This window comes from Chenopodium album, chromosome 18, assembly GCF_948465745.1.
Source record: "Chenopodium album chromosome 18, dcCheAlbu1.1, whole genome shotgun sequence".
NCBI classification, from domain to species: Eukaryota; Viridiplantae; Streptophyta; class Magnoliopsida; order Caryophyllales; family Amaranthaceae; genus Chenopodium; species Chenopodium album.
In genome coordinates, this window is record NC_137851.1 from 7,309,989 (window position 1) to 7,322,450 (window position 12,462).

Consider the following 12,462-nt stretch of genomic DNA (forward strand, 5'->3'; position numbering starts at 1 on the left):
TTTGAGATTCAAAGGTTTTTGCCTTTTATATTTATTGATTTTTGTTATTTAATGGAATTTCGCAGTTAATAAGCTTGAAGTGCATAGTCGTCGTCATCGTCATCGTCGTCACTTTGCTCGGTGAGATGGTCGGAAATGGTGGAATCGGCGAGGGTCGCTATCGGCGTTGCTAGCGAAGAAAGAATTTGAAGGTTTGTTAATGGTGGAAATGTTTAGTTTTGAGGAGAGATAAAGATACGGGATGAAAGTAGAGCCATTGGGTTAACTTTTGCATTTTGTGTTTATTTTTTTAATTTTAATACTCGTTTTTTTGTGAAAAAAAAGGGTCACTTTTGTGAAAAAAGGGTCACTTTTGTGAAAAAAAAAGAGTTACTTTTGTAAAAAAAACAGTCACTTTTGTGAAAATATGGATCACTTCTGTAATAAAAAAGGTCACGTTTGTAAAGAAAAAGGGTCACTTTTATATAGAAAAAGGGTAACTTTTTGCAAAAATGTTCGATGTACAATAAAATTATTGTAAATCGGGGGCATGCAAAAGGAAAAAAGGTTACTTTTGTTGAAAAAAAGTCACTTTTGTGAATAAAAGGGGTCACTTTTGTGAATAAAAGGGGTTACTTTTGTGGAAAAAGAGTCACTTTTGTGAAAAAAGGGGTCACTTTTATGAATAAAAGGGGTCACTTTTGTGAATAAAAAAGGTCACTTTTGTGAAAAAAATGGTTACTTTTGTAGAAGAAAAAGGGTCACTTTTATACGAAAAAGGGTCACTTTTCGCAAAATGTTCGATGTACAATAAAATTATTGTAAACCGGGGGCATGCAAAAGGGATTGATTCTTTAATATGGCAGAGTTTTTTTTTTTTTTTTTTTATATTTTTCGGCAGTGATTCTGTGACATTGTTGTCAACTTGTTAACTATCTACTCCAATTAATTTTGTACTCAGGTGATATTCAGCTTTTTATACTCCCTCAAATTTTTATTTATTTATTTATTTTTTTAATGTAAATTAGAGTTGGGATTTTTTATTATTGATATGTATCTTTTACTTAATTTTTATTCCGTATATAAAAATAAATTTCATTTAATAATCAATATATCTATACTTATATATTAAAAAGCGTTCTAACAAGTCTTAAGTTAAGAGTCTTACCATATTAGCCATTTATTAATTGTGTTTTCATGGATTGCTATAGAGTTGTTATAAAGTTGTTACATGGGTAAAATTTTGTTAAGTTAAGAGTCTTACAACACTAGTATATATATTAAAACTCAATGGAAAGACATGAGCACATCATGACTAGGCAAATGATGTGACGCCATGTAATTTCTTGAGTAATTCTTACAACCCTAATTTAAAAGGATGTTTAAAGTGACTAATTATCACCATTATTCTCTTAATAAGTAACTCTCATAACCCCAATTTAAGAGGATGTTTAAGGTGATTATTCACTTCCTTTGATGCTTGAGATTTTACTTCTATGTTTTTTCACGTATTTCTATAAATAGAAGAAGCCTTTTTTCCGATTTTTACACTTGAAAAATATATCAAGTACAATAGTCTAAACACATTCTGTATTGGGCATAAATTACTTGACTCAAACCTTCCACCTAAAAGTGTCTTTGTGTAGAATTTGTGTGTCGTTGTGTAGAAGTGGTGTGTTAACCATAAGCTTCGTGCCCGCGAACAAGCACCTTGGTTGTGCCGGAAATCCGTTTTCATGTCACTGATTTGCATCACAACGCACCGATATTGTTCCATTGTTTGTTAGATTTTCTTTATTATCTTACTTAAATATTTTTATACAGTTTGTACTAGGCTATTCATTTATTTACAACAAATGAACCAATTTACTCTATATTTGTATTTTATCACATACTTTTTTTTTTATCATAAATCCTCATTTATAATATACATATAATGACCCGGGGCATTGTCCGGGCCAAAAACTGGTAAAAGATAAAAATAAAAAGTAAAAGCTAATCTAGAAAAAAGAAAGAAAACAAAATGTGCAATTGGGAATTGCCTAAACTTGCCAAATAATTAAAGAACAACAAGAACTAATAAAGCATGCCAACAAATAAAAAAAAATTGGGAAATTCTCTTTGGTGAACTCCAAGTTTTTACTTTTCCAAGTGGTAAACGTTCTTAAATTTTATTATCAATGGTAAACCTAAATTATTGATTACCATTGATAAGTGTTATTTTAATAAAATTCCTTAACTATAGTTAGTTTTATTTTTTAATAATTAAATTATTATAGAAGTATTTTTCAAAAAAAAAAAAAAAAAAAAATCACCAAACCCCTCCCCCACCCAACCAGCAGCCCCGACCACCATCCCTCCCGACCACCAAACAACCTCCCAGCCGAACCCTCGACCACCGAAACCCCCACCCGACTAAACCCCGACCACCGAAACCACCACCTGACCTAGCCCCGACCCCTAAAAACGCCACCCCGATCCCCAAAACAACAACAAACTCCAACAAAACCACCGCCACCCCCACTGCAAAACCCTAATTGCAACGAAACCACCCCCACCTAATTTAAATTGGCCGGTCGCACTCCAAAACCACCACCTGACGAACCCATACCGCCCCTCCCCCTACCATATCCACCCTCTGAAACACCACGTCGAACCCTAAAATTGAAAGCCCCAAAATCGATTTTTAGGGCTTCGATTTTGGGGTTTTAAGGTTTCGCGTGGTGGTTTTTGGATGGGCGGCGGCGACGTGAGCCTGGGGGAGGGGACTTGGGCTACCGGCGAAGTGGATTCGGGTCAGGCGTCGGTGGTTGCGAGGAGGCTAGGTGGGTGTTGTGGGGAGGCTGTTGGGCTAAGGTGGCTCATGAGTGGGGGGTTAGAGGTGGTGGTTTGGGAGATGACGGGATGAGTCAGAGGTGGTCAGGCGTCGTCGGCGCCGGGGGTTCGGTAGGGGTGTCGGCCGCCGGCAGGGGGAGAGGAGGCTTGGCAGTGGGTGGGGGAAGGGGTGGTTGATTTTTTTAATTTTAGTATAATTTTAAATTGTTAAAAATAATTAAAAACCTAACTATAGTTAAATATTATTGTTAAAAAAGAAAAAAAAACCTAACTATAGTTAAATTTTTAATAAAATATAATAATTAATGTCATAAGTAATAAGTATAAAAAGTTAGAGTTTACCAAAGATAATTTTATAAAACTTTGTTTACCACTTAGAAAATGAAGAAGTTGAAGTTCACCAAAGAGAATTTCCCAAAAAAATTAACATTTCAATTAAAAATTCAATGAACAACAAATAAAAATTGAAATTTGAAACAAAATGTGCAATTGGAAAAGGCTAAAGCAAGCCATATAATCAAAGAACAGCAAAAATAAATCAAACCCACCAAAATTAAAGAAAGATAAAATAAAAAACCTGATCTTCGACACGATCATATTGAGGTAAGTAACTAGGTTGAGCTAAATAGGTTCTAAAAGGAGAGAAGAAAGGCAAGTTTATGAAGTGAACTTGTGGATGGTAAAACCCCTTTAAACCTCTGCATCTCTCTGTATTTGGAGGTTTGAAGATGTGTGAAACATTGTGGCTTCTGTTGTTAGGTTTAGCCGTTTAGGGTATGTTCACTTCAACTTAATTTCAGTTCAGTTCAGTTTAAAACAGCTCCAATCAGCTCAGTTTAGTTATGTTCTGTTCAGTTCAATTCAATTCCTAATTTCCTTCTCTCATAAAATATTCAGTTCAGTTCGATTCAGGTCTAATCAGTTCAGTTCATTAAATATGAACATGCCCTTATTTTAGTGGATTCTTCTCTTTCCTTTTTCCTCTCGCCTCAATCAGCTATGCAAGAAGCCTAGAAGCGAGGATGTGGAAGATTTATTGGATCGCGTCATTTTACTTTGGATTTGTGCTTACCCGCAATGTTTAAGTTCGTTCATTTGTATTCCAATCTTGATCCTTTGAAGCCAATTCGGGTCAGCGGATCGAGTTCAGGTTTGAGTTTGGATTTAGATTTGAGATGATTTTTGGTTATTAAAATATTTTTGAAATAATTGAAAAAAGATGTTTTAATACTAGTACGAGTAGTTGTGTAAAAGCTTAATGATACTCAGTATATAGTCAAATTGGGTTGAATTTGTGTTCTGCTCAAATTAGGTTATGATTTTTTTAGTACAGTAAATCCAAGTCGTGTTATCTGATTTGGGTTGAAAAGTGTGAGACTGTGAGTTTAGTCACTTAAGTGTGGATCTGAATGTATGACCATATTAAAATGGAGTAGGTTTTTTTTTTTTTTTTTTTTTTTTTTTTTTTTTTTTTTTGGTAAAAACATTGCAATAAGCATGTTCACCATGTGTTTTGACCTTTTGTACAAAATACTTCCTCCCTTCTTTTTTGTTTGTACCATTTGAAATACTTTATTAAAGAGAAAAAAGTATTTGTTCATGATTATTAAAAATTATTTTATTCGGTTAAAAAGATTTAACTCATACACTATCATACTCTAATAAATTAAATAGGGAAATTATCAATGGTACACCCAAGGTTCGGGCTTTTATCAATGGTACACCAACTTAGTTTTTGTTTATCAGCGGTACACCCAAGGTTTCACACGATTATCAACTATACACTTAACGTTAAACAAACGTTAAGTAAAGGTTAAGTTGGGGTTTAATTCGATTTTTTTAACCTAAAAAATTCCCTCCTTTTTTTTCCCTCTTCATTTTCCCTCCTTTATGTACTCTACCTACCCACCCCCTCTTCCTCCATATATAGTTTCCCTCCTTTCTGATTTTCCCGACCTTTTCACACACAAACATACATATATCTACTCAAACACACCCAATTCGAATTATTTGTGCAAAAAATACAACAATAAAGCAACAAATAATAATCACAGGCACATTGTGCATAATTTAAACCATAATTCGCTAACAATTGTACATGGAAACCAAAATTCAACCATTTAAACAAAAAATTCATAGACTACCAAAACTAGGCGAAAGTCAGAAAATCAAAGACTCAGATGAAAACTTACCTTAAGCGATCAACAATGAAGTGCAGAATTTGCTAGAATTTTGTTCAATTCGCCCATATCATTATGGAACCTCACAGCAGCAGAAAAAGGGGAGAGAGTGAGAAGGAAGAAGAAGATGAACGATCTTCTGACTTAGGAGTTTATAATATAGGTAGTTGAGGTTTGAAATGAGCGATTTAATGTATTTGGAGTAGGGGGGCAAATTAGTCATTTCTTTTTAGGTGAATTAACCTATAATTAACCTTTAATTAACGTTTGATTAACGTAAGGGTTACTGTAGATGAGTGTATTAAACCTTGGGTGTACCGCTGATGATAAACAAAAACTAAGTTGGTGTACCATTGATAAAAGCCCGAACCTTGGGTGTACCATTGATAATTTTCCAATTAAATATTGTTGGTAAAAATAAAAGTAGTATATTATTCTACTCCGTAGATTATTCTACTGCATACACTATATGATAACATTGTTCTTAGCTTGTTAAATAAATTCAGAAAAAAAAAATGGATCTATTTATAAAAAAAAAAACATTCAATAACAAACTGAGGGAAGTGGTGAATGCTGCTTAGCTCTAATCCACTATTTTACCACCTTTGCTGCCACTTTTCTAAACGTAGGGAAGATCAATAATCTTGTCTTCGGATGCTTTGACTTGTGTCTGAGTATGTAGGTAGAAAACCAGAGACGAATTGCTGACCTTGTTACGATTTTTCCATCCAGATGATGCTGCTGGCAACCAAGCCACTGAATTTTAATGATGGTCGAGAGCACAGAAAGCAACTATCATGTAGCGCTTGGCCAAGAAATGATCCTTGCCAAAGCCACTGAACAAGTTACTGTTATTGGCACTTGTCTGAGAACTGAGTGAACTGCAGTGCAAATTTTCATCAAGGCAGAACAGGTTCCCAAAGATAGGAAGAGAAAGAATACTTGGTTTTGTTTTGCTGCATTTATTTTCTTTCAAGGACATGAGGTGGATTATAGTTTTATAACTTTATAACCCATTCTAAAACAAAACACAGCACAAAGCTCAGAAGTAGAGCTCTCCAACTCTGCATTATCGTGACTGTGGCTTGTATTTTCGTTATTGACTTGAGTAGTGGAGCTCCCTGTATGCTCTTCTTCCCACACCATGACAAGTTTTGCAATTTTGTTTCACGGATTCACCTATTTTCATGCTTGGTGCATCTCCATTTTCCGACTGCATTTATGATGTGCATAGCTGGATAGCTAGTGTATCAGCCACTTCATATACTACCTGTATCTTGGTAAGAGAACCAATCCAAAATTTTCAATGGTTCAATCAGTGACTGCAATATGATCTATATGATGAACAACATCCCCATTATCATCAGTTCATTATACCAACTCCGATTTATGAACTTTTCAAAGATAACTTCTTTCTCCCAATTCCCAACTTAATGGCTTCCTTTATTCTAGCTTGTCTGCTCATGTCCTTCCCATCCACAAAAGAATTTAAATTGATCACATGTGCTGTGGATTTTGTTTATGGCGATATTTTCCAACAACTCAGATAGCAAGGGGAGCATATTCCCCCTTCAGTGTGCTCCTCGCCATTCACCATTTCTGACAGTCAACGGTGATGACCTCGGCAAGAAAGTGATATGCCTCGGCCTCCCCATCCACTTCTTAAGCACATAACAAGTGAAATGATATTGCAAAGAGAAGCTGAGGCATATCTCGTGAAGATTAATACAGTAATTTAATACATACAAAGGAAGGTCTATATAGTTTATACCATACACACCAAATGATAAACATGGGAAACACTCGCAGCAGTAGGAAATAATCTACATTGTGAAATATCAAACAAGCTACAAAGTTCATACTGAAGAGACAATCAATCATATATACAGAGTACCTTATTAATTTTCCGGTGTTGTATTTCATCTACACTTATTTACAGATTCAAATGTTCTGTCACAAAAAGTTACAAGTATACATAACTCATAAGCAAAGACTTTGAGTTACTAGCTTAATATCTATGGACCATAAATTACAATCTCTCTGTAATATTTTACAGTTTGATTCAAGTCCTAGAGCCTTATATAGTTACATTGATGAAGTATGTACCTCTGTGGCGCAGCAAGTTGTCTTGTTTGTGAATCTGCTATACAGCTAGAAAAGTGTTGGGAACCTTTAGTTGTTGAAGTCCGAATCTGTCCAGAGAAAACTTTGCATCAACCAGTTTATGGATTAGTACTTTGTATATTTTCCCATTTTTTTTCGTCCAAAAACACTACTGCATTATAAGAACAAAATGCCTAACACGTGTGCTGACTAATAATCCATACAATACAGTGTACAAGTATATTTATTCTCCTACATAGGCTATAGTAATTTTTTTGGGATACTTGCTCCAGACAACTTGAAATTTTTTGAAAAAGATATAAATTACTGAGTATAATATTAATCTGATGGATCAAAAATCCATTCTTCATATTACATGTTTAATGCTTATAAACTTTTAATTGCATAATATCCATTCTTGATTATAAAATTAAAAAGAAAGCAATTTCAACTAAATTTCTACAGTTACACGTAAATCACTAGATATTAAAATTCGACTCCTGACTTAAAAGGCCAACAGTTGAATATTCCATATATATATACTGTATTTCACATCACAATAAACACTCAATTAAAGCCATCATCACATGAAAAATAATACAGAGACTGTTTAGGGTTGAGAAACTCACAAGTGAACCTTGGGAATATGTTGGAGAAGGTGGCAATCTGGGCCATTCGGCTTCTTATATCTTTTTATCAGATCAGGACAATTGCAGATATCAAGTATCTGCAAAGAGGTAAGGTCTAGTAATGATTGTGGAAGTGATGCTAACTTTGGACAATTACAAATCTTCAGCTCATGCAACAATGAAAGGTTTCCCATCTCTTCTGGAAGTTGAGTCAAGTTATCAAAGAATCCAATTTCAAGTTTCTGAAGCGTGATTAGCCAAGCAATACCTTGCGGGAGCTCTTCTTCCGAATCTTTACCACCAGATATTACGAGAATCTCAAGGACAGATAGATTTCCCACTGATATGTTTTTCAAGCTTTTGCAGCTTGTAATTGTGAGATGCCGAACAGAACTTAAAGATTCTAATATCAAACTCTGCAGTTTCTTGAAATTGCTTATGCTTAATTTCTGTAGATCAGACAACCTACTACTGATTGTCAGAGAAGCTGGTCCATCGTCAATCAATGAAATATACAGCTCTTTTAATGAGTTGAAAAGAGTGGATGATGATGATGATGGTGCTTCCTCGTCAATTGATGTCAGATTCAATTCAAACACCTCCCAATTGATTTCTTGAGCACTTAATGACTCCAGCTTTGGTGCTAGAGGCAATGACATCAACTTGAAGCATTCATAAACTTTCAATTGCAAAAGACGAGGAAACAACAACTTCCATGGCTCACCAATATCATCATAATCCTTTGATGGTCCTGTCCATCCCTTTACTTCACATAAATCCTCCAATTGCAAAACCTCTAAGGATGGGAAGTAGACATTGCGGGTTCCAGAACCACGCTTTCTACCTCCACCTCCACCACCCGCCCAGATGTCTTCATCTTCTAAATACTCCAAGGCACGAAGACCAATCAGAAAAAGATTTTTAAGATGAGGCAGCTGGCTCAAGTGAGGCAAAACTCTGATATTATAGCACCAATAAATTCTAATGGAAACAAGACTAGATAGCCCATCTAACCATCTACGTGGCATCTCAACTCCTTTGTAGGATAAAATTTCAAACTTTTTAAGATTTGGAGGCAATTGCAAGCACATTAACATTTTATCCATTTCACCTAAAGTAGGAGTAACTTCTGCTTCTTCCATAGAACTAAAATATAATTCAAGACACTCCAATTGCCGATTATCCTTCAAAGTTGCCCTCTGTGCTTCCACAACAGCATTGCTTCGCCACATGCTAAAATCAATACGCAGAGATCCCATAAGATTTAAGGCTGGCAAAGAGTCTATACCATTGTTTTTCGTAACTATAAAATTATCCAACTCTTGCAAAGATGTCAATTTCCCAAAATCTGATGGCAAATCACTCAAACCACTCAGATGATGTGTCAAGTGCCTCAAGTTGGCCAATTTGTCAAAACCTCTTGGCAACTTATCCAGTAGGACGCAACCACAGAGGTCCAGTGTTTGCAGGTTCTCTAATCTTGTTACGTCATCTGGAATACTTCTGATACAATCATTCCATGCAAGGCTAAGGTATCTTAGATGTCTCAACTTCCCTATAGTATTAGGGACCACGAAGATCTTCATATCCATTAAGTTCAAGACGCGCAGACACTGAAATTTCAAAACCATCATTTCAAGAAATGATGCTTTTATAATACTCGTATTATTAATCCAATCGAAGCTAAATAGCCTCAAGGACCGCAACTTCCTAGCAGCAAGCAATGACACTGGAGCTTCCCATCCAGCATTTTCCAGCCATTCAACTTCAACACTCACATGCATAACTCCATCAGTAGTTATTTGATTTGACGGCTCAACCAATAGCTTCATCTCTTCACCAGCTATATCTTGAGCCAAGTCATGCACTAAATCGTGCATTTCGCAGCAAATAATGCTCCCTTCTTCACTAAATTCCGGATTATAAAATAAATTCCTTCCCAACAATTCCATATAGTATTGCTCTCCAATATCTGAACTTGATGGATCAAAATATCCTTGCGCCATCCAAAATTTGACCAAACGATTCTTATAATAAGAATAGTCCTTGGGAAACAATGAACAGTAAGCAAAGCATTGCTTTAATGGCGGTGACAAGTAGTCATAACTCAACTTCAACACTTGCATGATGTTATTGTCTTCCTTCAACTTTGTCTTTGAGAGTCGAGCATTTCTGATTCGTTGCCACTCTTTCTCGCTATTTACAGAGTAGAGAAGGCCTCCAACAACCCTGATAGCAAGGGGAACATTTCCACAGCTATCAACGATCTCCTTCGCAAATATAGTCAAAATAGGATTACTCTCTTCTTGTTTCAAGTTAAAGGCAAATTGTTTGAAAAGATTCCAAGACTCCTCTGTTGTCAGGAGTCCTAGATTGTGGGCTTCTGTTGTCCCAACAACTTTTGCAACATTAGCAGAGCGTGTTGTAACAATTACTCTACTTCCACTTGCACCACATCCTAGCAAATTAAGGAGATCCAACCAACTATCCCGACTTTCATCCCATATGTCATCTAAGACAAGAAGATACTTCTTATCTTTGATAGATTTTTGGATGCCTGATTTAATCTGACCAACTAAGAGTCTATCAGAATCCTTATCACCGGTGAAGGATTGGTAAACTCGCCTCATTATAGTATTTTGATCACCTACCTCAGGCACACAGACCCATTCAGTAAGATGAAAATGTTTCCTAACAATCTCATCATTAAAAATCAGTTGAGCAAGAGTTGTTTTTCCGAGACCCCCAAACCCCACAATTGGAATCACAGTAATCCTTTTCCCATCATCAAATTTGGGATCAAAAAGCATCCCAATTATAATGTTTTTATCATTTTCTCTTCCTACGACATCTTCTACTTTCACAAAAGATGCAGTTTGCCTATTGCTTATTAAACGCTCCATTGGCAATGGCAGTCCTGCTACAAGGTTAGCACTCAAGTTCAAGCCATCCATATCTGACTTGATGGCATCAAGTTCTTTCCTTATAGACTTGATCTCATGAGCCAATTTTCTATTATTGAAAAAGGGGCCAGACTTTGAGAATAGGATGCCTACCTTTGCCAGCGTGCTCCTCTCAACCCCAATATTCTGGCGGTCAAGAGTAAGGACATGATCAAACAAGTCATCAGCTCGGTACAGCACTTGCTTCAGCTTCCGAAGCCAGAGCTTGATCAGCTCACTATTCTCTCCTTCTTGGCGCCTCTCAGCATCACAAACTCGAGCCTGGATAAAAGTCATGGTATTCTCAAGCTTCTTTAGATCATCTCGAGCACCCCACCAAGAAACAACCTCTTTAAAGGCAGGTTTACCCAAGGAAACCAAGGCTTTTGCAACTAAATCGGAAATAATTCCTTCTGCCATTTTCGTATTATTGGTGTTTCACTCTCTTTTTCTCTCCCTTTCTAACTTTTTTGTGAATGATGGATGTATTCTGGACTTGGGTTTGTTGTATAAACTCTATGTGAGTGCTCACTAGTGACAGTAGGTGAAACCAACACTCAATCTCTCTTTTTCTAAATACAATTGTTTAGTTAATGAAGTTTTTAAACATATTAATCATAATTTAATGGTTTAGTCTTCACAAAGGTAACTGTGAAGAAAGTGCCAGACATTTACCATTTTCATGGGAATAATAAACAATATTCTCTAACAAATTGACAAAACATCTGCATACAAAAATTTTGAAGATTCAAGATTTATCAAAATTAAATAACCAAAGACTTTTAATAGTATAATACTACTTGTATTATCCCTAACCAATTCACAATCATTATTCATTATCCTAATCTCTTATCCCTATCACTCGTACCAAACGCCCCGCAACACAATAACATGTTATGAGTTATAGTTAGAGCTGTCAGTTTTTGACCCGAACCGTTAAACCCGACTGTTTCGAACCGATCCGAAAAGGAACTGAACTGTTTAAAACCCGTATTTTGGAAACCGAAAACTGACCCGACCCAATTTTTTTCCAACCCGAAACTGAACTGAACCGAATTTGTGCGAACCGTTACAAACCCGACTCGTTATCAAGCCAAACCGTTACAACCCGAAACTGAAAGCAACCCAAACCGATTACGTTTAAACCCGGTAGTAACCCGACCGGTTTTAAACCAAAAACCGTTAAAACCCGATAAACCTAAATCGTTCCAACCCGTAACCCGTTGTGACCGAACCGGTTATAATCCGTATGTAACCCGTTGTGACCGAACCGTTTACGACCTGTAACCCGTTGTGACCAAACCGTTTAAAACCTGTAACCCGTTATGACTGAGTCATTTACAACATGTTACCCAATATGATCTAATCTGTTTCAACCCACTACTCGATAAGCCCAACTTATTTATGACTTGACTTGATTATAACATGACTCGTTCCTACCCGTTATATGACTAATTCGACTCGATAATCATCCGACTCAATTTTAACACGATATGATTTGATTAGAAACCCGCTTCGAATTGGGTAAACTCGTTTTCAAACCAACCAAGTTCAATCTAAACCGATTATAACCTGAAACAATAATGATTGGACCCGATTTCACCCGATCTGTTTTGAACCGAAATCCATTTTCGAACCAACCCAGTTAAACCCAAACTGATTATGACCCGAACCAATTACGACCCGTCCTGATTAAGACCCGGACTGTTTTTAACCGAAACCCACATTAAATGGGCTAAACCCGTTTTCAAACCGACCCGGTTCAACCCAAATTAATTATGACCTGAACCGACT

The 12,462-nt window shown here is 36.2% G+C and overlaps 1 protein-coding gene across 1 annotated transcript; it reads right to left on the reverse strand.

Moving 5' to 3' along the window:
* Positions 1 to 65: 65 nt before the first annotated feature.
* LOC145591693 (putative disease resistance protein RGA1) lies at positions 66 to 11,088 on the reverse strand. The gene is made up of 5 exons (XM_081648198.1): positions 7,735 to 11,088; positions 7,101 to 7,186; positions 6,766 to 6,817; positions 6,265 to 6,328; positions 66 to 169 (listed from the first exon to the last, which is right to left on the reverse strand). Exons 1-5 carry the CDS (start codon positions 11,086 to 11,088, stop codon positions 66 to 68), a joined length of 3,660 nt encoding a protein of 1,219 aa, XP_081504324.1.
* Between the last annotated feature and the right edge of the window lie 1,374 nt (positions 11,089 to 12,462).

Coding starts and splice junctions, on each gene's coding strand:
- LOC145591693 (XM_081648198.1), bottom strand. CDS start 11,088: ATGGCAGAAGGAATTATTTCCGATTTAGTTGCAAAAGCCTTGGTTTCC. Junction 6,818..7,100: donor CAACTTGCTGCGCCACAGAG/GTACATACTTCA, acceptor TTCACAATGTAG/ATTATTTCCTACTGCTGCGA. Junction 170..6,264: donor GTTCTCTTACCAAGATACAG/GTAGTATATGAA, acceptor TTTCTTCGCTAG/CAACGCCGATAGCGACCCTC.